Raw genomic sequence first — 26,034 nt, 5'->3', positions numbered from 1 at the left:
ATAAAAAGAGGCAGAATCCTTTTTATTTTTTAATATGAGGGATGTTTTTTATTGGCTGAATTGGGTTGATTATACCAATGACTCTAGCACTTGGCAGTGGAGACAGACAGATGGACTCAAGTTGCAGAAGAGCTGGGCTTCATAGTGAGTTCCAGGCCACCTGGGACATAGAGTGAGAACCTGTCTAAAGAAACAAACAAAAAACATGGACTTTCTTCTTCTTTTTTTCTTTTTATTCGATATTTTCTTTATTTACATTTCAATTTACATTTACATTCTTGGTTTCCCCTCTGAAACCCCTCCCCCTGTTCACCAACCCACCCACTCCTGGCCCTGGCATTCTCCTACACTGGGGCATAGAGTCTGCATAGGACCAAGGGCCTCTCCTCCCATTGATGACCTACTAGGCCATCCTCTGCTACATATGCAGCTGGAGACACGAGTCCCTCCATGTGTACTCTTTGGTTGGTGGTTTAGTTCTTGGGAGCTCTGGGGGTACTGATTGGTTCATATTGTTGCTCCACCTATAGGGCTGCAAACCCCTTCAGCTTCTTGGGTCCTTTCTCGAGCTCCATGGAAAATCTTATTAGCATACACTGTACATGAATTTTGACATTTCCATATGTGCATATAAAGTGCTCTAATCATATTTGGCCTCAGTATCTTCACTGATCCTTTCGTCCCCTCCCTAGATCCACCCTTTTTCTTGAGAAATGATGTGGCTATATAGCCCTAGTTGACCTTGACATCCCCATCCTTCTGCCTCAGCCTCTTGAGTACTTGGACTGTAACACACACCCAGCATCCCACATCCTCTTTTTCCTAATTTAAGGAGCAGCAATAGAAGAGCAGGAGGTTTCTTTTATGATTAGTCCAATCTACATTTTCTTCCATCTGATTTTGTTTAGAGTCAGGTTGTATTTTCTTGGCTTGGGATACAGTACTACAAAGACATCGTTGGAACAAAGGAAACTTAGTCTCCAGTAATAGAATTCCTGGCTTAAAATATGCCATCAAGGCTGGCTTATCTGTTGTTTTAAATGGATCTTGGTGCTTAAATATTCTCGCCGCTAAATGAGACAGGTGTCTGCGGATCCTCAGAACAGTCGTATAAAAATAGATCGTGAGCTGGAATGTGTCTGTGGTACCCAGAGGCAATCTCCATAACAACTGGTTTGAATGGATACGAGGCAGCTCTCTAACCTGTAAGGAAGCACAAAGGTTTCATTGTTTGAACTGACTCTGAGATTAGAGTCCGGCATTCTAAAATTCATGAGATATCCTCTCTCTCTTTCCTCTCCTCTTGCTCCCTCCCCATGCCTCTCAGGCAAGGTCCAAGGATATCTAACTTGAATTTCCCCTGTCTGAGTGTTAGGATTATAGTGTGCACTACCATGCCCAGTTTACCACAGGGGAACTCTTTCAGCCTGCCGTAAAGAGGGTAACACAAAAATATTGTGTACCAAGGAATGTACACTTAGAGTTTTTTCTATCAACTCAATGTAAACAAAATTAATTTATTTAACATCAATACTGGTGATGGATGTTAAGAAGTAAAAGGTGTTGTCATAAGCAAGCTGGTAAAGACAAGGATGGGATTTATAAGGTTTGTGTGGAGCCGATGGTGATAGGAAGCCAAAAGGGGACAGTTGTTTGGCACCATCAAGCACCCCACTATCTTACACAATCTCCACCGAGAACCCATAAAACACTCACTAGTCGCCTGATTTTATAAGTGGGAAAGATGCTTCTAAAGGCTTCCTGAGACAAGGTAGGTATTAGCTGAACCACTTCCAGAGGCTTGCATTTCACCACTGTCTTTCATTTTGTTTTGTTTTGTTTCTGTCAATCATGGAGTTGTTGGCTTTTTAGAAATACTCTTGAGGCTGGGCAGTGGCAGCACACGCCTTCTAATCCCAGCACTTGGGAGGCAGAGGCAGGCTGATCTCTGAGTTCAAAGCCGGCCTGGTTTACTGAGTGAGTTCCAGGACATCCAGGGCTACACAGAGAAACCCTGTCTGGAAAAAAAAAAATTAAATTAAATAAAAACATATGAACATAAATACCCTTGAGAGGTACAATCTGTTGTATTAGTTTCAGAGAAGTGTGCTTTTATTGCTGCTAAAGATATGTGAGATCATAAAATCATATGTGAAGATTTAGAAATTGATTTGTTTAGAGCACAAGGTGTCGAAATAATTAAATCGAAAGGGGACGTGTATCTCTTAGTAAAACTCACTTTGAGCGTGTGAAATGGGGAGGAGGGCAGGAGGCTGTGTAGACCGAGGGGGAGAAAACGCAGCATCTGTGAAGTAAACAATTCAGTGGAAAAAGAAGGAAGGGCATCGAGAGGACCGATGACCACATCATTGGAATCTGCAGATGCAGCAATGCAGGGTGCGTCACGACAGAGAGAGAGAAAATGTGTAAGCTGGAGACAAGAACAGGTACACCACACAGCCCCTACTGTTAGCGCTGGAAATAAGAAGCAGATAAATAACGAAGGGGGACCCTACCTCACGAGCTAGAAGGAACTAGCAGCTTATGGAAAATATGTGCTGCTTTTAAGCTTGACGTCATCTGCTGCAAAAAGCCATGTGCCAAAGGACAGGATTCTGTCGACTGAGCTGTGCTAAGAAGTGAAATAGAATGTGCTCAGGGTGGAGGTGAGAAGATGCACAAGTTAGAAGCTGCCTCTCTTCGACTCAGAGAAGGAAAAGAGTTAGAAAATAGGAGGTTTAGACTCTATTCTTGAGGAGGATGGAAGGAATCTCAAAAGCTTTATATGAAGGAGATTATGAGAGCTGAAAAGTTTGGAGAAAAATAAAGGCAACACAGAGGACACCAACAACCAAAGGTTAGAGTCCCACATCCTCCAAATAAGGAGCACTGTGGGCAGAGTCCACGAATGCACAGCAATGATACAGTAAACCTAGCATTCTGTACAATGATACAAGTAAATTTAAAGATGTCCACAAGTCTTGGATCCCTTTGAGACTCTGATTAAAGCTATTTAGACTTCTTCCCCCTAGCATCTTATGTTATAATTTTGGAGAATATTCAGATGCCCCAAAGCAGATCAATGGCTCTCTTGAGCAGCCTTTTGTCATATTTTCAAATAGCTTTATTAGCTTATATTCCATAAAAGCTCATATTTTACATGAGTAACTAATGAATTTTTGTATATTTACTGATTTACACCACCACCACCACCTCCACCACCTAATTTTAGAACATTTCCATTGCCCTAAAAAGAAATCCTAAGTCTATCAACAGTCAGCATCTATTAATATCCCCTGCCTATGAACAGAGAGTTATTCTACTCTCTGTTCCTTTAAATTTGTAGGACTTCATTTCAAGGTCCATTTGCACTTTTATCCATAATAAAAGAATTATACTAACAACCAAATCTTAGGTATACACAAAGCCACAAGAGAAGTTTATAGAACACTAATCGTGTCCTTTGAAATGCCCTTGTACATATTCCATTCCTTTCCATAACTTAATTTTATAACCAGCCGAGCAATTGTAATCTCAGGTTGAAAAAATTCTGTCCTAATGGTTTATCAAGTCAAACCAGGTTGAATCTGAAGTGGGGAAGAGAAAGAAGTCTGGGGATCTAACTATCCTAAGACAAATGCCCAGTCATAGCAGAGGCAGAATTAGAAATTAGCTATCTTTTGTCCTACAACATATCATTATTTATTTTACTTACTATTTCTATAGCCTAAAAAAAAAAGAGCACAAGATGTGTTTATAAGAAGTCACAAAAGTGGAGAAAAACAGTTTATTATGTTATTGTTTGGGGCAGGAGACGAGGTTGATTGTTCTGGGGATCAGGGAGCACTAAGGGCCCCGTGGTACCAGGTTGCTGTCGAGCGTGGGAGAAGGGCACACCTGTTGCAAGGTGACCAGTAGTATGCCCTGGAGTCCAAAGCCTGAGGCTAATTGCCCTGCACGCCTTAGAGCCAAAGGCAAGCAGCCTTTTCCACTGAGGTGTCTCCTGTGGCTCTGTTGCGAAGGAACGTCTGGCATGGGCAAAGGTGTTTATAATCTTTGTGATGACTATGTCCCAAGTGGGATCCCCTTCATTTGCTTTCACAGTGCCTTCAGACTGGCATTAAATACAAAGCATATAGGTAGCTGCCCGTATCATCATCCGCCTCTGTCTTGTTTTCCGATTGAAGAATTAGCTCTCCATATACTGCTGAGCATTTAATAAGATCATTGTGAATCCTATCACCTGCCACCCGTAAGTTTTGTTAACAACTGGCACACTGGCAGGCAGTGGTAGGTGCCATTGTCAAGAATTCCGGTATTCAGCAGATAATCCCCCAAGTAATTCAAAGTAACAGAGCATTTTGAAGGAAGCGACTGTCCATCAGTACCCACCCCTCTTCTCTCCCCCACATCCCCAACCCTGGACTAAAATCACAAAGCAGTGGTGCCAGAGAAGGCCTGACTGGTGATGAACTTTAAGCCTTTAAGATGAAACAAAAGTGTTTTCCATTTACAAAGCATCCCCCAAGACTCCCTGACTTCTAAGCTTTAGCAGAGTCTGAGCCTTTGAATGCTAGCAGATGAAGAGCGTGTGGGGGGATTTCCAGTTCAGGCACCTGTTTCTTTGGCAAGAAAATGTGTGGCTCTCCACTTTGCCATGGAAGGCAGTTGTGAGGAGGCATGATGGATGAGGATCGCATTTCAGATTCCAGTCCTTGGAGGAACAGCAAGGGAGCTGAGGGCAACGTGGAAAATGTGCTCTGTTTATCTTCTTGTCAGAGGAAAGAACCAGACACGTGGGCACTAAAGGCCGTGTGGCTTAAGCTGGTGTGGAGGGCCTTAGAGAGTAGGGGGCAGGGAGAAGCAAGCACTAAAAGCCCTTCTTGGGAAACCAAGGAAATCAGAAAAGTAGAAAATATGGGGCTGGAGCAAGGTGGGAGGAAATTGAAACATAAGCCGGGAGAATAAATAAGAGGCATGTGATACGACCAGACAAAAATCTCTTGGTGGTGCACGCCTTTAATCCCAGCACTCGGGAGGCAAAGGCAGGCGGATTTCTGAGTTCAAGGCCAGCCTGGTCTACAAAGTGAGTTTCAGGACAGCCAGGACTATACAGAGAAACCCTGTCTCGAAAAACCAAAACAAACAAACAAGGAGTGTTAAACGCAGCAAGCAAATGCCCATGGAGAAGCGTGACAGGGCTTTCTTGATGAGGGTGCAGCAGGCAGGCACGTTCCCAAGGAGAGAGGATTTCCTCAAGAGAAATCAAGATCTGGCTTGAGAGAAAGGAGAGTAGAAGAATGTGATGTGGAGAAAGGAAAAAAAGTTTAGGGCAGGAGGATGCTAACCTGGGGAAGAGTCAGCATCCATCACAGAGGGCTTCAGACTTGGGGACAAAGACTACCCTCCCGAGTAAACAAGTCAATGAATAAATATAAGTAAATAATAAATGAATAAATGGAACCGTGATTCCCTCTGTGAAGATTTGACCCCATCCACTTAGCTTCACTGTCAACTGTGACAGCCTAGAGATAGCCAGAAGGAAAGACTCAGTTGAAGAATTGCCTACATCTGATTGGCCTGTGGCCGTGGTTGTGAGGGATTAGGTTGATTATTAATTAATGCAGGAGGGCCCAGCCCACTGTGGGTGGCACCATCCCTACTTAAGTGGTCCTGGGCTGTATAGGAAAGCTTAGCCCAGCATGAGCCTGGGAGAGAGAGGCAGCCCATAGAGCCAGGGAAAACTATTCCTTCATGGTTTCTGCTGTGCTTCCCTGCCTGGGAGCTCATTTCATCAGTCTGAAGTAATGCTGTGTAGTAAGCAGTCCTAGCATGAGTTCCTACCCTGACTTTCCTTATTTGGGCTATTCGGGGACCATCCCTAATTGATGGACTGTGCCCTGGAAGTGTTAAGATGAAACAGGCCCTCTCCTCATCTGAGATGCTTTTGGTTAGTGTTTCTATGACAACAAGAGAAAGAAAGCGTGTTGTTTGTCTTTGCCCGGTGCTAAAGTTGCACAGACGATTCATTGGAAAAGGAATGGGCTTGGGAGTTGCTTTGGGCACTTGTTTCCTAGGGAAGACAAACTGACAGATTTGAAGCATAGGAAAGTTGTCATTTGCTTTCCTAAGTTAACATCTGTGGAGAGCACGTAGCTTAGTGAGAGCCTGCTTTGCATGCCAAGAGTCTGGGTTTGGTTCCCAGCAAGGAAAAAAAAAAGTAAATTAAATTTAAAAAAAGGATAATACCAATTAACTCTCTGATTTTGGATGAGTGGTAGGCTGTTATACATAAAGATTTGAGAATTGGAAGTCTCCAATGTATTGTTGCAATGGATATAAAAGGATAGATTTTTTTTTTAGGCCGAGTGTGAGGCATATCTTATTAAAACTAGGTGAGATGTATCTATCCAATGCAGCCTTCTGTGATCTGAATATGTTGGACTTGTAGAGAAAGGTCCAGATTCATCCTCTGTAGAAGAGCTTGGTCACAGAAGAAAAGGCTATGGGAGTTCCTAAGGATTTTGTAAGTGTAAGGTGGCAAGGGAATTAAAAGACAACACCTGAAGCCTTTTAGCTGGGCAGTATTGGAGTGCATCTTTAATCCCAGCACTCGGGAGGAAGAGACTGGTGAATCTCTGTGAGTTCAAGGTCAGCCTGGTCCAGTACAGCCAAGGCAACACAGAGAAACACAACAAAAACAAAACCAACGAACTAAACAAAAGGCCTCCCTTCTTTGTGATAGGCTATTTCTCCACCACCGATGAAATGAGCCAACTCAAGCCAGATTAGATTATATTAAGGCAGGTTTATTGGGAAGCTGCTCTCCATCAAGTTCACTGGCCCCAAGGATTGAGGCCAGGGTAGTTGCTATGGGGTGTAGGGGAGAGAAAGGGTGTGAGCAGAGAGAAGAGAAGGAGGAGAGATAGATAGATAGATAGATAGATAGATAGATAGATACAGTGAAAATGTCGACTATATAGGGAAGAAGCTCTGGGGGAAGGACAGTCCAGCCCCTGGGCTGGAAAGTTCAGGGTTGGAGGCAGGGTGTGCCAGGTAGGGACTGAGGGATGCTGGGAGAACTTGGAGGCCAGGTCTGTTTTGATACTTATATATGCACCCCAGTCCCTTGTACTTGGGTGTCATAGATACTACTCTATTGCCATGGCAAAACACCATGACCAAGGTGACATAAAATGAAGCATTTAATTTGGAGCTTACTGTTCCAGAGGGTCACAGAGTCTATCACTGTCATCATGCTGGGAAACATGGCATCAGACAGGCAGGCATGGCACTGGGGCAGTAGCTGAGAGTTTACATTTTGAGACAATAACTAGAAGGCAGAGAGAAAAAGAGGACGAGAGTGAGAGGGGGTGGAGGGAGGTAGGAAAAAGGGAGAGAGGGAGAGGAGGAAGAAAGAACAAGGGAGGGAGAGGGGGAGAGAGAAGAAGGGCAGAGGGGAAGACAGAGGGAGCATGGAAGAAGGAAGAAGTCAGGAAAAAGGGAGAGGGAGAAGGGAGGGAGGGAGGGAGGAAGAGGGGAAAAGGGGAGAGAGAGAGAGAGAGTGAGTGAGAGAGAGAGAGAGAGAGAGAATTGGGAATGGTGTGGGTTTTGAAACCTTGAAGCCCACACCCGGTGACATTCCTCCTCCAAAAGGCCCCACCTCCTAATCCTTCCTAAACAATTCTTTTAAAGGGAACCAAGAATGCACATATATAAGCCTACAGTGACCATTCTCATTCAAACCATGACACGGGGCAAAATGCTTTATATCTGGAAGGGAAATATTTCTGCAGGTGCAAGCACATAACAGAGTGGGTAAGAGATGGAGAAGAGCATTCATCATCTTGCATGTAGAGTCATAGTCATCTGGTGAGCTAGGCAAAATGAATAATGCACTTCTGACACTGAGTCTATCATGTCATTAACACATGCTAATGATGGAGTATATCAGATGGCCCATCATCATACCTGGCTTTACAATTATATCCACCCAAAAGTGGTCACTTCTGCAAGCCAATGATACAGTTAATCACAATGTAGATAATTTGATGGCTTTAGCCAATTTAAACATTTTGTACGACTAACAGGGCATTGTAACTCCTCTAGAAGTTAAGTTAGGTCTGATAGTATGTTGGCTAAAACATCTACAATGTTATTTTTCTAATTTAGTATTTTTTTTCCTGTACTCAACATTATATGAATTACAGGAAAAAAAAATCACCTAGGGCACTTATTCTAGAGTTACTATTGTGATGAAACACTATGACCAAAAATAGGCTGGGGAGGAAAGGGTTAAGTTGGTGTACACTTTCTGCATCTCAGTCCACCACTGAAAGAAGTCAAGGCAGTAACTTAAATATGGCAGGAACCTGGAGGCAGGAGCTGATGCAGAGGCCATGGAGGGCTGCTGCTTACTGGCTTGCTCTCTGTGGCTTGCTCAGCCTAGTACTTTATTATAGAACCAAGGACCACTAGGCTAGGGATGGCACCACCCACAATAGACTGGGCTCTCACCAATTAAAAAAATGTCCTACAGGCTTGCCTACAGCCTGATCTTATGGAGTCATTTTCTCACTTGAGGCTCCCTCCTTTCTGATGACTTTAGTTTGTGTGGAGTTAACATAAAATTATCCAGCACGTTACGTGGTAAAGGAAATATGATGTAGAATGGATCTGATTATAGTGATTCTAGTGTTGTCTCCCCCTTTCCCCTTCCCTCTCCGTGGTGCTGGGGATGGAACCAAGACTTTGGACATGCTAAGCAAGCACAATATTAGTTTACAATAAGAGTTAATCCTGGGCGCCCAGACAGGAAACTAAGTTGTTTGAGCTTGTATTCAAGGTGTTGGAATTTTCAAAATGTTAAGAGTGGGACGTGCTAAATGAGCATGGCTTATAGATGGATAGACATACTAATGAAGTTGCCATAGCTTGAGTAAAGTGGAAAGTTAAAGGGGTTAGATGATCCTGCAAGCAGGGAATCCTGCGGGGAGAATGCTACAGTAGAGTCATAATGAGATCAGAAAGCCTGGGCAGATAGTGGAAGAGTTGGAAAAGAGATTATGCAAAGAAAGATTTGCTCAGACTGGTAGAGGAGGAAGCAGGGGAAATTAGATTACGATGCAGTCGTGAACCCAGATGATCCTGCTAGTGAAAGCAAAGATGAGAAATTAAATTATTGATCCATGATCTCCTAGTGTGGGTAGAAAACCTAAGTGTGGAAGCCCCGGAAGCAATGCGAGGTACAGGAGGTCAGGAAAGTCAGGATTGAGTGTAGAAACATGGATTCAGAATTCATCTTTGTAATACTAGCACAAGCTACTGGAGTCCGAGCTTAAATTGACATACTCGGGTTGGGGGAACCAGTTCGGCATATGCTACTCATTCAGGAAATGTGGCTTAAGGTAGGTCTTTTTACAGGGCTTGACCGTAACAATAGTCTGGCCTGTTTTAACAGAAAGATTCTTGGCTATTAAGACCTTTGTGAAGTCACTGTTGGGGAGGCAGGTGAAGAAACAAACTCAAGTTGAGCTTCTAGGACTGACTCCACAAACTTCATTCCCGGAAGCTAAGCTGTGTGAGCTGCCTCCACTTCCTCTACTTCGGAGGACCTGCCCTGCCCCTTACCACTGTTACAGTTATAGCTCTGTCTTTGATGCAGGTCTTGAGAGGAAACTGTAAACCGAACCCTGCCTTTCCCTCCTCATGAGTCACTCTGAGTCAAAATCCCAAACCCTGATTTAAAGCGGACCCAGAGGTACCTGTTTTTTTCTTAAAGGTGCTTTCCCGCTTCTCTGTTCGAGAAAGGAGTAGGCACGAGGCTTCAGTGAGCATCCCACATTCCTCTGTAGCAGCTCGGCTGTTACACGTGGAGTATCCAGGAGCAAGGAGGGCTTTCTGTTGGTCTGTGGCCTGTCACTCTGATGAGACTGCAGGTCTGAGCTTTCTCTGGTGTGTTTAGCATGTTCTTTGTGGAGCTGCTGTTGAGGAATGACAGTAAAGAGCCAGGGAAATCATTGTATAATTGATTTGCTATGCCTGCTGAGGTCAGGGTGTGGAGAAGCAATCCTGTTTCCTATCGTCACTGGTTCTTATTGTTCTGCCATCACGGAATACTTTCTTTATGTGTTAGAACAAATGGCGCATCCAGTTCAGACAGGCAGGACTGCGCTACTACACCTGTCCCGGTGACTGCACTGCAAAGATTTTTCTTGTAGAAGACCAGTGGGCTATGCACTATGTCTTAAATCCCACAGGTATATTGTGTTACTCTAATTATTTCATTTTTTAACTCTAGGTTTATTTAGCAGTTACTTCCCCTACTTCCTCTATGACTCATCTGCCGACTTTACCATCTCCTTTTCCTGCCTTGGGGTGAATTGGAATGGGAAGAAATGCCATGAGAATCAGGCAGTGTGTGTGTGTGTGTGTGTGTATGTGTTTATATGTATGAGTGCGTGTATATGTGTATATATGTGCTTATACATGTGTACATATGTATATATATGTGTGTTTGTTTATAGCATGTATGTATATATATAATGTATTTTTATATATGCCTATATTACATATATGCATGTGTGTATGTATACATGCATGTGTATATATATATGTACTTGTGTATGTGTATATATATATATGCATGTGTGGATATATTTGGTATATATTATGCACATGTATATAGTGTATACGTATGCATATATATATGCATGTATATGAACGTGTGTATATGTATATGTGTGTATGTGCATGTGAGTGTTTGTGTGTGCGTTTGGACTGGACTATCCCAGCACCTGAGCAAATTCCAGTTCCCCAAAACAAAAGTGTCCTCAGCTTGAGAAAACGCTAACACTTGCTGCTACAGAGAAGGGCTTCTGCCTCTGGGGGTTGGGTGGGTGAAGCCTTTGCTTTCCTGCCCTGTCACATTCATCCTTCTGTCACCTTCTCTTTAGCATTTCACAGTGTTATGCTCTCATCCCCGTCCAGACTGAATCTGCCCCTATTTTCTCTGACTTCTCACGTTACACAGTGCACTCTCTGTTGTAGCAATATCTCTTAGGAACTTATATTTTCAAACTGATTCTCTTAAAGGCAGAGGCTGTCATTGCTCTCTCTCTCTCTCTCTCTCTCTCTCTCTCTCTCTCTCTCTCTCTCTCACACACACACACACACACACACACGTATATATAATCTTATTCAGTTCTACCAGTAAACAGACACCGGGAGTGAAATATCAGTGCCACTGTCATATAAATACTTTACAGAAACAGGCTTAGAAACTAGGTCATATTTCATATCTATACTTAGCATAATATAAGGTAAATGGGGGGGGGGTCAACAAATGCTCATCAAACGAATAGTCAATTCCATAAGCTGTGGGCTATATATTATCAAGAAAGAAACGCCTTCTAGCCATTAGCCACAAACAAGTTGATTCTGTTATAGCTCTGAGCATGTACAGACTTCATTCAAACCCTTAATACCCACGAGAAGGATCGAACGCCGAAGGAACCGGAACAAAACAGCCTTTCCCAGTTGTTGCTCACATTGTCGTTCTTGGAGATCTGATTCAAAATGCTAGCGCGCAGCGTCAGAATCAACCAAACATGGACAAGAGAAGAAAGCTTCTTTCCAGTATTGGAAGTGAGCTTCTGCCACACTCCCGTGGTGGAAGAGCCGCTGAGGGGCTGAGGGGCTGAGGGGCTGCCGACTTAAACCCATTTTCTCTGTGCAATTCCCTGTTAGAGTCTGGGTGAAGAAAGACACTTTACAGTAAGATTGGTTTTTGAGCTGATGTTTGTTTTTCTTTTTGACTGTTAACAAGTGGCAATCAGGTGTCTGCAGGAGTGGCTGGCTTTGCTACTCTGCTCTGAAGAGGGTTTCCCATCCCTGGCTCTTCCTCCATGTCTACCATCTGCATCTCTGAGGTCCGGAGTGGCCAAATGCATTCAGGGTGCTCTGCCTGGGCTGCTGGACTCTAATCCCCTGGGGTCCATGAGCTAACCACCGTTTCCATTAGCTGGATCCTGGTGGAAAATAGCTGTGTTTAGGTGGAAATTGCAGGGAGTGGACAGCTGCATTTCAAAGGCTTTATTTCCATTTCCTCTTCATGCAGCTCACAATAGGCTTGATGAGCACGTAGGGCTGTATACTTTCCCTTATCCTTTACTTTTCTATTACCACATTGCTGTCAACTACCCCTAATCATAAAAGCCAGATAGCCGTCCCAGTGTTTGCCTTCTGGGACTATTAGTCTGATCTTGCTTACTGTTGTTTGTTTGTTTATTTATTTATTTATTTATTTAAACTATTAGAAGTTCTTGGAATTCTACGAAATAACCATGGACTCTTTTACAATGGATTTATCCACTGTGCAATTTATTTTATCTTTCTTTGGGAGCAAAAGAAGTTTACGGGAGTGATGTGACATAAATGGAGAGAAATGGTTTAGGATCCAGTCTTGCTGCAGCTACATGACTATGTCAGAGAAGTCATCCCAATATACAGGACCTGAAGAAAGTTGGAGGCTAGCTACATAATCTCTAAAGTCCCCCTAAAAACATTATCCTGGTATTTTTATCCATCTAGCTCCAGAGATCCATTTTCTGGTTCCCCAGAATTGGAGTAGAATTCAGAGGAAACACCAAGTATAAAGAAAACTATTTTTATCGACGACTTTCTACCGTTGATATATTCTCCACTGCCTTTTGTTTCTGTGGTTTGGAGATGACATTCTTCAAGGTTATCTATAATTCACAATACGTTGAGAAGTACTGGAGAATATTAGAGTGGCTTTAGTAACCCTCAGACTGGCCACTGGACTATCTTCAAAATTAGACAAGTTCACTGAAAACAGGGTCTCAGGTCCTTAGTGTTGAGGAACAAGTCATACATTCTTAGGAAGGCAACTCTGGAGAGAATTCATCTGATTTTATGCTGGAGAGGTTCTACTTTCTACTCACTCCTGACCTCTGTTTTCGTACTTGATTTTTTTTCTCTTCCCCTTAACAAATGTATTCCTTTTTGGGGGGCTTCAATTAAAAGACAAGGGAACCGTTTTTGAATAATGTAGAATTTGTGGAACAACGTAAGCTCTGCGGGATATTTTGACATAATTTAATAAAATGGCAAGAGTATCTTATCTTGATGTCATTTCCCTCTTCGGGGCTATTAAAAACACTTGCAGTGAGACAGGCTATCTCTGTCTTCAGGCAGAACTTTCTAAAAGTATGGACTGTAATTAACATTTTTCAAAGGAAAAATAAATCAGCAGTCATCCTTCATGCATATGCAATAGCATTTTGATATAGCCATTATCATTCGATATAGCCTTTTCAATGGCCAACACCAAACGTTTCCTGGGCACGCTCCAGTTTCTTGCTGCATATCAGTGACTGAAGGTGTCTTATATCCACCAACAGGAGGGCAGACTTGGTTTGGCACCAGATAGAAACTCTAGTTTCTCCCTCCCCAGAGAGTTTGGATGGTTTCAGTTTATGCAGAGTGAAGTAGAAGGACCTTTGTTGGCTTTCTCAGGCCACTTTCACCCAAGGACTTTTTTTTTTCTCCAGCCCTACTGAGTCACACTTGTCCTTTCAAGTTGAACAACGCTCATGATTGATAAGCACAATCTGAATGGAGATATAACCAGCAGCAAGCTGGGGTTGCCTTTGGTGGTGGAATTTCAAATCAATGTCCTCAGATTAAAGTCTAATCTCCTGCAATGAGTAATTTAAATCTTCAAAAACTTACAATGCTTTGAAATAGCCGGTATGGGAATTCACCATATTATAATCATCTACTCTTTCTTCTTTCTCTCCTCCCTCCCTCCCTCCCTCCCTCCCTCCCTCCCTCCCTCCCTCCCTCCCTCCCTCTTTCTTTCTTTCTTTCTTTCTTTCTTTCTTTCTTTCTTTCTTTCTTTCTTTCTTTCTTTCTTTCTTTCTTTCTCTCTTTCTCTCTTTCTCTTTTTCTTTCTCTCTTTCTCTCTTTCTCCTTCCAATATTAAACTGACTGGAGGTCTCCTAGGCCAGTAGGGAGTATTGCCTCACTGTGTTGCCAATGAGGCCAACACAAGGGTGGATGCTGACTCCGGTGTACCTAAGCCTGCCTAAATGGGGAGGGAAGATTCTTTAAGGAAAAGAATAGGACATATTGATGCATATTGGGAAAAAGAAGCTGCACACACACACATTTTAAAAAGCTGACAAACATTACACATTCAAGTAAACTCCAGAAATTAAACTGCACTTTCCCCAATACCTTTGCGTATTTACTATTTGAGAACATCTATCAACACATTTTGCGTTTTAATGTAAAAGTCTATAGAGATTGCAGAAAATACTTTCACTGGCACGATTGACTGAGACTTGGTTTTCTTTGTGCTAACAATTTACCCAAACCTCTTTTATTTCCATAGCTCAATAGTAGTCATATGAAATAAAACATTGCTGTCAAATTTAAGGAACATATACAATTTTATTTACATATGCATATGTGTATTTATACTAGGAAGTACTCTTGCAAACCTAGAAATTTTAGAAAGTATTATTCCATGTAATTGCCATTAAAAGACAAAGTTATGGTGGCTTGTAATTGTATGCCGGTAGGTTTGTTTCTGACAGGAGAAAACTTCCTTCGAGCACTTTCTGTGGAATCTGCATTACCTCCTCCAGTTCTCAGCTGTCTGATGATGGAGAGAATTTCCCACATACTCCTGTCTGACCATTTCCATGTTCACACATGTTTCTTTTCCTGGTGCACTGAGATATCTCATATCACAGTATACCTGTGGCTGTGCCCAGCTATGTCGCCGAGTGTGTCAGTACAGTACAGTGAGCAGTACAAACTTTCCTGAAGACCAGGCTGGCTGGCCATAACTTATTTATATAGGGAAATAGGAAAAAGACTGCAAGTGAATATATACCAGTTAGGCCAAGGTGTGTGTGTGTGTGTGTGTATATGTGTGTGTGTGTGTGTGTATATATATATATATATATACACATGTGTTTGTGTGTGTGTGTGTGTGTGTGTGTGTGTGTATGTGTGTATTTATATCCAATATCTCCTTAATTGGAGCTCAGGATATCAGCTTAAAATATCCCAATTAGACAGTTGGGAGAGGAAAGAGATAGTGTGGTCTTAAGTAGTGACTGTGAGAGGTGTCTCATATTTTTCTGCACATTTTTCAGAAATACAATACTCCTGATCACTCTGAGTTTTCAGGGTCTTGAAAGCTAATTGTGGATTCTGAGCCTTAAATCTATCTTTTTAGGTTTACGAAAAGCCTAACTTGGATGCAGTGCCGGCTTTGTGTTTCTTTTAGTCTTTGGAAATAGCACTGTCTTAGTCAGGGTTTCTATTCCTGCACAAACATCATGACCAAGAAGCAAGTTGGGGAGGAAAGGGTTTATTCGGCTTACACTTCCATACTGCTGTTCATCACCAAGGAAGTCAGGACTGGAACTCAAGCAGGTCAGGGAGCAGGAGCTGATGCAGAGGCCATGGAGGGATGTTCTTTACTGGCTTGCCTCCCCTGGCTTGCTCAGCCTGCTCTCTTATAAAACCAAGACTACCAGCCCAGAGATGGTCCCACCCACAAGGGGCCTTTCCCCCTTGATCACTAATTGAGAAAATGCCTTACAGTTGGATCTCATGGAGGCATTTCCTCAACTGAAGCTCCTTTCTCTGTGATAACTCCAGCTGTGTCAAGTTGACACAAAACTAGCCAGTACAATTGACCCCTTGTCAACTTGACACACAAACACATCACTAGAAAGCCTCAACCCTTAATTTCTTATTCATCCCCAAGATCTAAACAACTTTAAAAGTCCCACAGTCTTTACATATTAAAAGTCAATCCCTTTAAAATGTCCAGTATCTTCTAAAATCCAAAGTCTTTTTTCAATTAAAAATCTCTTAACTGTGGGCTCCACTAAAATAGTTTCTTCCTTCAAGAGGGAAAATATCAGAGCACAGTCACAATCAAAAGCAAAAGTCAATCTCTAACCATCCAATGTCTGGGATCCAACTCACAATCTTCTGGGCTCCTCCAAGGGCTTGGGTCACTTCTCCAGCCATGCCCTTTGTAGCACACACGTCATCCTCTAGGCTCCAGATGCCTGGACTCCACTGCTGCTGCTGCTCTTGGTGGTCATCTCATGGTACTGGCATCTCCAAAACACTGCATGACCCCTTCAGTCCTGGGCCGTCAATTGCAACTGAGGCTGCACCTTCACCAATGCCTTCCATGGCCTCTCACAGTGCCAAGCCTCAGCTGCTCTGCGTGACCCCTTCATGCCTTCAAAACCAGTACCACCTGGGTGACCCTTACACATTACCAAGTCCCACTGCAGCAGGAGTACAACCTTGGCTATCTCTGGAACACAGCGTCTTTGTGCTTTCAGAAAACACTTCCCAGAAGATGTCACCTCAATGATGCTGGTCTCTTCTTAATCACCGCTAATTTCTTAGCTCCAGCTAACCAGCATCAATAGTCCCAGTAATGCAAAGTTTTTGCTTTGGTAGTTCTGGTATCTTTTTAATCACAGCTGATTCTTCAGCCCCAGCTAACCAGAACTACAGAATCTTCACAATCAAAACAGCAATGGCCCTGAAAAGAGTCTTTAATTTTCCCTCTGAAATTTCACAAACTAGACCTCCATCTTCTGCAGTGTTCTCAATATTATCTTCCAAGCTCCTACACAACATCCGACAGAGCTCATAACAACGGATGGATCTTCAAGCCCAAAGTTCCAAAGTCCTTCCACAGTCCTCCCCAAAACATGGTCAGGTTGTCACAGGAATACCCCACTCTGCTGGTACCAATTTGTCTTAGTCAGGGTTTCTATTCCTGCACAAACATCATGACCAAGAAGCAAGTTGGGGAGGAAAGGGTTTATTCAGTTTACACTTCCATACTGCTGTTCATCACCAAGGAAGTCAGGACTGGAACTCAAGCAGGTCAGAAAGCAGGAGCCTATGCAGAGGCCATGGAGGGATGTTCTTTACTGGCTTGCCTCCCCTGGCTTGCTCAGCCTGCTCTCTTATAAAACCAAGACTACCAGCCCAGAGATGGTCCCACCCACAAGGGGCCTTTCCCCCTTGATCACTAATTGAGAAAATGCCTTACAGTTGGATCTCATGGAGGCATTTCCTCAACTGAAGCTCCTTTCTCTGTGATAACTCCAGCTGTGTCAAGTTGACACAAAACTAGCCAGTACAAGCACCTTTTTGAAGTTAGGAGTCCCAACATAAGTATGAAAACCCACTTGAGGCTCCACAGGTGCCTTCTGGTACCTTGGTGTGCATTATACAAGCAGACCTTGTGGTTTTCCGTCTCCACGTGTCCCTTCACTCTGTCCCTTCACTCTCAGTGATGGGCATTGGGCATGGTACAGGGTCCTTTGTGAATCATGGGGATGCCGCTCCTACAGAGTGGATCCTACTTCTGCGGTCTACTTCTAGAAAAGTCCTTACTGTTAGGAGGCTAAATTGTTACTAGAGTTTATAAGACACACTGTGGGAGACTTCTGTGAGGATTAGAGGTAATTACATGTAAATTAGTAAATTTTTATGAGCCTTGGCTTCTTCATAAAGTGAAATTAATAACCCATCTTAAATGGTTGTTTGCAGATTTGAGATAACATATACGTGAAGCTGGGCTATGTTTGAGTTGTAAAAGTCTGTGCTGCTTGTGGGAAAGGCCCTTAAGACATGCCCCATTTTACTGTGCCCTTCCTAGCTTCCAGCCTGTATCTGCAGCTACGTTAGAGTCACGGAGCTAACTCTGGCCAATGATACATGAGTAGAAAGATGTATTTCTGGGCCAAAATAGTTATATGCCAGAGTACTTCTAAATCTCTTCTTAATTGTGGCAGCTGGCTTAGCTGTTGTATTCAAGGAGTGTGGAAACCTGAGTCACCATCAAAAGAGAACTTGTCAGGGGAGTTTCAGAACTGTGTTGGAATTTGTATGAACATGAATAAGATTTGTGTTGTGTGACTATGATTATATACGCATGTATTACCATACTTAGTCAAACCATCCTTATTGAGGGACTTATTATTATTATTACTAGTATTATTATTATTTTACTATTACTATGGAATGGACCAGAATTACTCACAAACTTTAGTATTTGAAGCAATACATAGAACTAGAGTGTTGGCTCCTACCTTCCCTAATGAGAGAAAAAAATGTTTATTTTAGAAGTAAAATATTTAGTTTTTCTACAAAACACGGACTTGGAAACTGTTAAACAAAAAGGAGAGTGTTACAGTTTAGTGCTGGTTAGTTTTATGTCAACTTGACACAAGCTAGAGTCATCAGATAGAAGGGACTTAAAAGAGCAAAATGTCTCCATAAGATGGGGTGGTAGGCAAGAATGGAGGACATTTTCTTGATTAGTGATTGACTGGGAAGGGCCCAGCCTAATGTGAATGTGAATGGTGTCATCCCTGGCATGGTGGTCTTGGGTTCTATAAGAAAGCAGGCTGAACAAACCAGGGGGAACAAGCCAGTAAGCAACATCCCTCCATGGCTTCTGCATTAGCTCTTGCCTCCAGGTTCCTACAGTGTTTGAGTTCCTGTCCTGACTTCCTTTCGTGATGAACAGCAGTGTGGAAGTGTAAGCCAAATGGCCACTTCCCTCCTCAACTTACTTTGGTAATGGTGTTTCATCACAGCAATGGTAACCCAACTACAACAGAAATTGGTACTAGGATAGTGGGGTATTGCTGTGACTGCGGTGTTTTGGAAAGAATTATGGAAGGACTTTGAAACTCTAGGTAAGAAAAGCCATTAAGTGTTCAAGCTTGGTGAGCCGTTTTGTGGGAAAGAATGAGGAAAAGAGTGTTGAGAAAAATGCAGACAATGGAGGCCTGGCTTGTGTAAGTTGCGGAGGGAAGTTTGAGAGTTAAAGACTATTGGGGCCATTGCATGTTTGTTATTTTGAATTAAGATTTTATGGATCTTACCATCTGGGGCTGAAGAGTCAGGATTAACAAGAGACCAGCACCACTGAAGTAAAACTTTTGCTTTACTGGGTCAATTGATGTGGAGCTGAGAATTTAGCAGTGATGAAGAACAGAGCAGCACCATTGAGGTGAAATCTTCTGGAAAAGTATTTCCTTAGAGTCAGCACACAAACGCTGTGTCCAGAGGTGATATACACTGTACTTTGACTTAGCAGCTAAACTTGGTAGAGTCACCCAGATGGTACTGGTTTTACAGGCATGACGGGGTCAGGGAGAACAGTTGAGGCTTACACTGAGAGAGGCAAGGAGAGCCTGTTGAAGGTTCATCCTCAATAGCAGCTGGAGGCCCCGGACTAAAGAGGTCCTGCAGGAACACTAAGGCGTGGCACCAGGGAGAGGGCCCAGGAGAGACTTGGTGAAAGTGTAGCTCAGTTACTGTAGAGAGCCTAGGAATTTTGGAGATTCTAGTACCATGAGCAGACCACCAAGACCCAGTAGCAGCAGTGTCATGGAGCCTGCTATAGTTTAGAAGACAAGCTGTATGTACTGCCAAGGGCAGGGCTGAGAAGTGACCCAAGCCCCTTGGAGCCCAGATTGTGAGTGAATCCTAGACATTGGACAGTAAGTTATTTGCCCTGTTGGAATTTGATTTTGTTTTGATCTGATTGTGATTGTGTCCTGGTTCTTCCCTCCTAAAGCATTTAATTTACTTCTGATCAGATGTGAGCCCACAGCTGATAGACTCTGACCTTTTCAAAGAACTGAATTTTTGAAGAGATTAAATTTTAAAGCGTTTGAACTTGTAAAGATTGTGGTACTTTTTAAGATTTTTAAAAATGTTTTATATTGTGATGCTTATGCTGCTGTGTAATCTTAGGGATGAACAAGAAAGGAAAACTGGTGGCCTCACAGTGATGTGTTTGTGTGTCAGGTTCTTAAGAGCTCAGTTGTGCTGGCTACATTTATGTCAACTTGACACAAGCTGGAGTCATCAGAAAGAACGGAGCCTCATTTGAGAAAATGACTCTTCAAATGCCTGTAGGATTTTTTCTTAATCAATGATTAATCGGGGAAGGTCCAGACCATTGTGGGTGGAACCACCACTGGGCTAGTCTTGGGGACTATAAGAAAGTATGGTTAGCAAGCCATGGAGAGCAGGCCAGTCAGCAACAGCTTTCCATGACCTCTGCATGAGCTCTGCATCTGGTGTCTGCTTGGTGTCTGCTCTGCTTGAGTTCCTGTCTAGACTTCCTTGATGATGAGCAGACCTGTGGAAGTGTTAAATCGAACAAACACTTTCCTCCACAACTTGCTTTGTTCATGGTGTTTCATCGCAGCGATAGCAACCCCGACTAAGACAAGTTTGGATACAAAGTCCCAACACCAAAGACTCAGATGCTGGAAGCTGAATCCCCACCAGGTAGATTAAGTCATTGGGAAGAGATTTGACTGTAGACAGACGGGCTAATGATGTGATGTCTCATGACGTGATAACGTTATTGCAGATGTGTGGAGGAAGAGAGTTCCATGAGAACATCTTTGCTGGCTGTGTTCTTCCCTTCCCCTGTGCTCTCTGCTTCCTGGCTGCCCTGAGGCAGCTTCTGCCACATGCTCCTACTACCATAGTATCCTGGCTTGCCTTAGGCCCAGAGCAATGGCTCGAGCCAACCTTGGCCTAAGACCTCTGAAAATGTGAGCCAGATAAATTATTTCTGACTTATCCAGAGAGAAAAGCATGCTGGTTTCCATCAGTACCATCAAATCCTCTTTATCAGCTATGTTATTTCCTTGAGACCCTGGTTCTAAAAGTTAATGAGTATTTTCATGATAAAAAATAATTTTTATCAAATTTTAGAAATTGCAGATTTTCATCTTCAAATTTCTTTACTCTGATAACCCTCTAAACAAACAAACAAACAAACAAACAATCCCACTATATTCCCTACTGGGAATAAATTTCATAATCACTGATTCTTCCAGGACTGGCTAGTAGGTTCCATTCAGATTTTTGGCATCCCCCACTACAAGCATAACTTGAATATGTGCATTGTTTGCTCTGTAAGAATCATTTTTAAAAAACTATATGAAAAAACCTCTGTGAAAGTATCTGAGGAAAATCTATGTTTTACATGTTGTTCTTTGGGGGCATGGTATTTTTTTGTTTGTTTGCTTGCTTTTTGTTTTTGAGACACAGACTTAACCAGTAGCCCAGGCTGACTTGGAATTCTCTACATAGCACAAGCTGGCTATGAAGTTATAGTAATCCTCCTATCTCTGTCTCCCAGATGTTGGGATTGCAGATGTAGAGTACCAGACCTGGCTCATGTTTTATACTTTTAAATGTAGTTTTGTTTGCTAGGCTTTCTTTGGGAGGAATGGTACAGATGCCATTTGCTGGATCCTGTGCGATGATTGTTATCTACAGTGCCAGAGGTAAATATAATTCAAGAGACCAGTGCAAATACAGCAAGAAGTCATTATCCAAAGAAAGGAATAACAGGGTCATGTTAGAAAGCAGTGTGGACCTCCATAAAATGTAGCTAAGAAGGTTGGGGAATGAAAAGGGACCCAGTGGTTTAGAAAGTAGATCCTGGAGGAAGAAAGAATGCTGGCCCTTATACCTTTGAATGCTGGCTGTTCATGTGAGCTGGCAACAGGCAGGCAGCAGGTAGAATAGGCTTAAGGACACTGGAATTCACTACAGAAAAGTGATAATGGTTTTGATACAATGGGAAAAAAGCCTTAATACTCTTTAAATCTCATGTTATATAAAAGAAATACAGGCAAAGAGTTTTACTATCAGCTTGTATTTTTCCACAGTCGTCACAGCAGAAAGACGAATAAAGATTATAGAAGGAGAAAGAGGAAAAGGAATCTAAGAGCTAGATCATTTCACCATGGACGATTGGGCCCTGCTACTGGATAGGCCTGTCTTGGAATGTCCTCCTGTAAGCCACCAGCTGGACCATGAATTCAGCACATTACCTGGAAATGGACAGCGTAAGTTACCGATACATTCCTAGTAAGACACTGAGAGGAAGAGATGGGAATCAGACACTCTGAACCCTGAGAGTCCATGCTTGCTGTCACCTGAGCACAGTGACTTCCCAGGTCCTTCACTGACACTGGCAACAGATAGGCAGGTCCCTGGAGTCAAATGAGAAAGTTGCCTGCCTGCTCTGGGTTTCAGGGTTATTCCTATCAAGGTTGTTCCTATTCAAGAGATCTGCCTGCGGGGTTTTCCCCAGTTGGGTGTGGCTGGCCACCTGTAGAGCTTTTTAACTTTTCCTTGTTAACTACTCCCTACTAATGGTTCCCTATCAGGAGGTCTCATGGTTTAGCTGGCACCAGGATCACCTGGTCAGGATGGAGGTCCCCTTCTAGAATTTCTGGTGTTCCAGGTATGTGCACTTCTAATGTGTCCCTTGGAAGAGCTGTTGCTGCCGGCCTGAAGAGCACTCTGAAGAACTACTGCCTTAGTTCAAGCGGTAAAGACATTTTCTATAGTCATATACTAACAGGAGTGGGTCCTGTCCTATGGCCCTAGAGGAGACTTATCTACCCCTGTGAGTGATAGATGCTAACTGTTTAAATTTCTCTAATGGTCTGTGAATCATAGAGTTTCAAAGCTGGCCATTCCCTCATGTGGCTAGATTTTCTAATTTTGTTCCTTCCTTTACACCTTGATTGGGTGTTAAATGACCTTTGCTCCCCAGCTCAGTAATTTTAGAATTTTGTGATAAAGACTCGGTCTTCCTCTATAGCAAACTATTCATCAATTTCAGACTGCTTACCTTGGTTTTCTTCTTCCCAAGTAAATACGGCAGCATGCAGAATACTTTAATATAAAACTCTACAAATGGTTGGGATGCTATTATGGTCAGTTCTACTTCTGGGCACCTCCCTATTCAGAAGGATCACTACTTATTAATAGTAGCTTTTTGCTGGAGTGTTGATACTTGCTTTTTATCATGGGGGCTGTTTCCGGTTCCTGTTTATTTTCATGTTCTAAAATGACAGTAGCATATACTGAACATAGAGCTTGCTTTCGTAATTTCTCTAAATAGCACAGTTAAGTGGCATCATAGTGTGTTCCAGTTCCAAAACAATTTCACCACACACCACAGAATCCCTTGACCCATCAAGAAAAACCTCTTGTCTTCTTCATCCACCAACATCTTCTCACCTAAACCTTCTAGACTGTGAATTTGTCCTGTCTTCGGTACTTCTCTGAAATGGAATCATAAAGCAATTGTCCTCTTTACATCAAGACTTTTTTTTTTTTAAGAAAGCATTTTAGCATGTGACCCACGCATTGGGCGAGAACTTGTGATCCCCCTGTTCTACTCTCCATGACAACGCACACCACCTAGTCTGGCTGGATTTCCTCTTAGAACCGTGTAATCACAGCTGTATTCTCTCTAGAGTCCTTTTCCAAAAGGAAAACATTGTATTTAATTACTTCCTCTTCCTTTCCCCCTGCTTCCCTTCCTCTTCCTTTTCCTTTCCTCCTTTCTTCTTGCTCCTCCTTCTCTTTCTCTTCTTCTCTTTCTCTTTCTTCTTTTCTCCTCTTTCCCCTTCTCCTCTCCTTTCGTTTTCTCCTCCTCTTCCTCCTTTCCTGTCCCCTTTGTATTGAGTCCACCTCTATTGTTGCTTGTCTTTTCCCAGCTACGGAATAGAATTCCATGCCGATCATTCACCCTGTGACTCATGTGCAGGGTCTCACCCACTCCGCTGTCATCCTGTTCCATAACCAGCCTCAGCAAGTAGAGTTTTCCCAAACAGTTTAGGCATTTCAGAAATTCCCCAAGAGCTCTCTTTCTGAAAGTTATCTCTGAAAGCTGAGCGATAGATTGCCAGGTTGCCCCGAAGTAGGAGGAAGGTTATCTTTAGTCTCTTCATCCCTGGGTCTTAGTTGCCAGGTAATCCATTTCTTTAGCATTACCATTTACATGGCCATTTTCCTTTTCCTTAGCAGAAGAAGTAAATAAATGCTGGATTTTTGAGGCTATTTAAAGACTAGAAATCTTTAAATTACCTTTAATTGTACTTTGTTTCACAAGCCAGTGCCTCATCTGATAAGGGCAACAGAGCACAAATCTCTGCCAAAGGAGAACAAAACAAAACAAAACAAAACAAAAAAACCCTAACAGTATCTTTTCTAGATATGGCTGGAACAGAGTGCAAGTCTGGCTTGTGGTTATCTCTGAGCCTGTGCAGCTTATCAGCTTAGTAACATAGTGGTTAAGGTTATCTCCAAATAAAGGGAGCAGCACGGCCAACCACGAGAGCAAAAGAAATCCAGGGGCAGCAACCTCCTTTCCCAACATGCAGACACACTAACTACCATGGTACTCAAGGGCTTGTGTTCATCTGTTGCCCTGCATTCAATAGGATGCTATCAAGTATTCAGTTAATCGAAGTGTCTTGTCCATGATAGTCTTATTCCCTACATTTTGTATACAGGGTTCAAAACAAGTCTAGAGTGTTAGTAGGTCTCAAACCCAGTACAAAGGCTAACTGGGGTGCCTATTTAACATATCAAAGCAGACCTGGCCACCAGGTTCTCCCATCACCCACTCCCTTTGTGTGTGTATGTACATATATATATATATGTATTTGTTTATCTATGTGACAATAACTAAAGAGGCCATGTACTTGGGAATTTGGGGAGGGATATGGGAGGAGTTGGAAGTAGAAGAAGGAAGGGGGAAATGATCTAATTATATTTTAATTATTTTTATAAATGAAAAAACTACATATACATAAAATGGTATTATTTTGCTTCCTTTTCACGTACAATTCCATACATTAGAGAACAGATGCTGAGAGGTGCTTCTACTGGGCTTCCAGTCGAATGGACTAAGCATGGTTTTATTTTCAGGTTCAGACTTACTTAAGCAAAATGGTAAAAATAAACAACCTTGCACGTATCTGTCATAAGTAAGTCAATCAGAAAATGTGTTTGCAGACTTATCAGTCTTACACATTTTGTTTTGTTTTGTTTTGTTTTGTTTTGTTTTTCTAGACAGGGTTTCTCTGTATAGCCCTGGCTGTCCTGGAACTCACTTTGTAGACCAGGCTAGCCTCGAACTCAGAAATCCACCTGCCTCTGCCTCCCGAGTGCTGGGATTAAAGGTGTGCGGCACCACGCCCGGCAGTCTTACACATTTATTATGCCTCAATCCTTGATATAGTCTCTGTCCATCATTATGCATTCAGAAAGTTATGCTGAAAGTAGCTCAGGCGACAGCATAGATTTAAGCATAGAGAGATGAGTGTAAAGCTGGGCCTTTGGTCCCTTTGCTTTTCTTCAAGTTCTGCTCCATTAGCGACTTGAGCTGAGCATGGTAGCAATGTGTCTGTAAGCCCAGCACCGTGGAGGAAAAAATAGCTTTAGAGCTATGTTTAGTGGCATCTGCCTGTGAATCTGAAGATCAGAAGACAGAGGCAGGAGAAACAAAAGTTCACAGTGTCCCTGGGCTGTGTAGGGAGATTTTTGTATCAAAACCAGCAAAGATCCTGGGAGATAGCTCAGCTGCACAGGTGTGAGACAGGAGTTCAGTTTCCAGAAACCTGCCCCCCCCCTCGCTCCCCAGGAATAAGCCAGATGTGCAGGAGTAGGAAAGTGGAGACATTGGATCCTTTGGGCTTGCTAGCTGAATCTCATCGGGGGGCTCCAAGCCAGTGGGATACCCTGTCTAAAAAACCAAACTCCTGAAGAACATCTTAGATTGGCATCTGTCCTACACACATGCACACATGCATACATATGTGAGCACATATACATACGCCACCATACATTCACCAAAGCCAAAACCAGGACAAAACAATAATCCTTGAAATGATCAACCCATATTGCTGCTAAGGTTTTTTAAGTGGAAGTTTCAACATTTTAATTACATGTTAATTTATTTGTATGTGGTGTTTGCACACAGCACCTGTGTGAAGGTCAGAAGACAGCTTTCAGGAGTTGGTTCTTTCCTATCATGCAAGTTCTAAGGATTGAACTCCAGTTGACAGCTTTGGGAGCGAGCATCTTTACCTGCTGAGCCAT

General features: G+C 42.7%; 1 protein-coding gene across 1 annotated transcript; it reads right to left on the bottom strand.

Moving 5' to 3' along the window:
- Positions 1-211: 211 nt before the first annotated feature.
- On the bottom strand, positions 212-26,034 carry Gm35751 (predicted gene, 35751). The gene is made up of 4 exons (XM_006526422.3): positions 26,023-26,034; positions 11,491-11,580; positions 9,765-9,983; positions 212-1,203 (listed from the first exon to the last, which is right to left on the bottom strand). Exons 1-4 carry the CDS (start codon positions 26,032-26,034, stop codon positions 823-825), a joined length of 702 nt encoding a protein of 233 aa, XP_006526485.1. The 3' UTR covers positions 212-822.

Source organism: Mus musculus, chromosome 18, assembly GCF_000001635.26.
Source record: "Mus musculus strain C57BL/6J chromosome 18, GRCm38.p6 C57BL/6J".
NCBI lineage: Eukaryota > Metazoa > Chordata > Mammalia > Rodentia > Muridae > Mus > Mus musculus.
The sequence above is the reverse complement of the archived record's forward strand: the minus strand, read 5'-3'. Positions and strand labels throughout refer to the sequence as shown.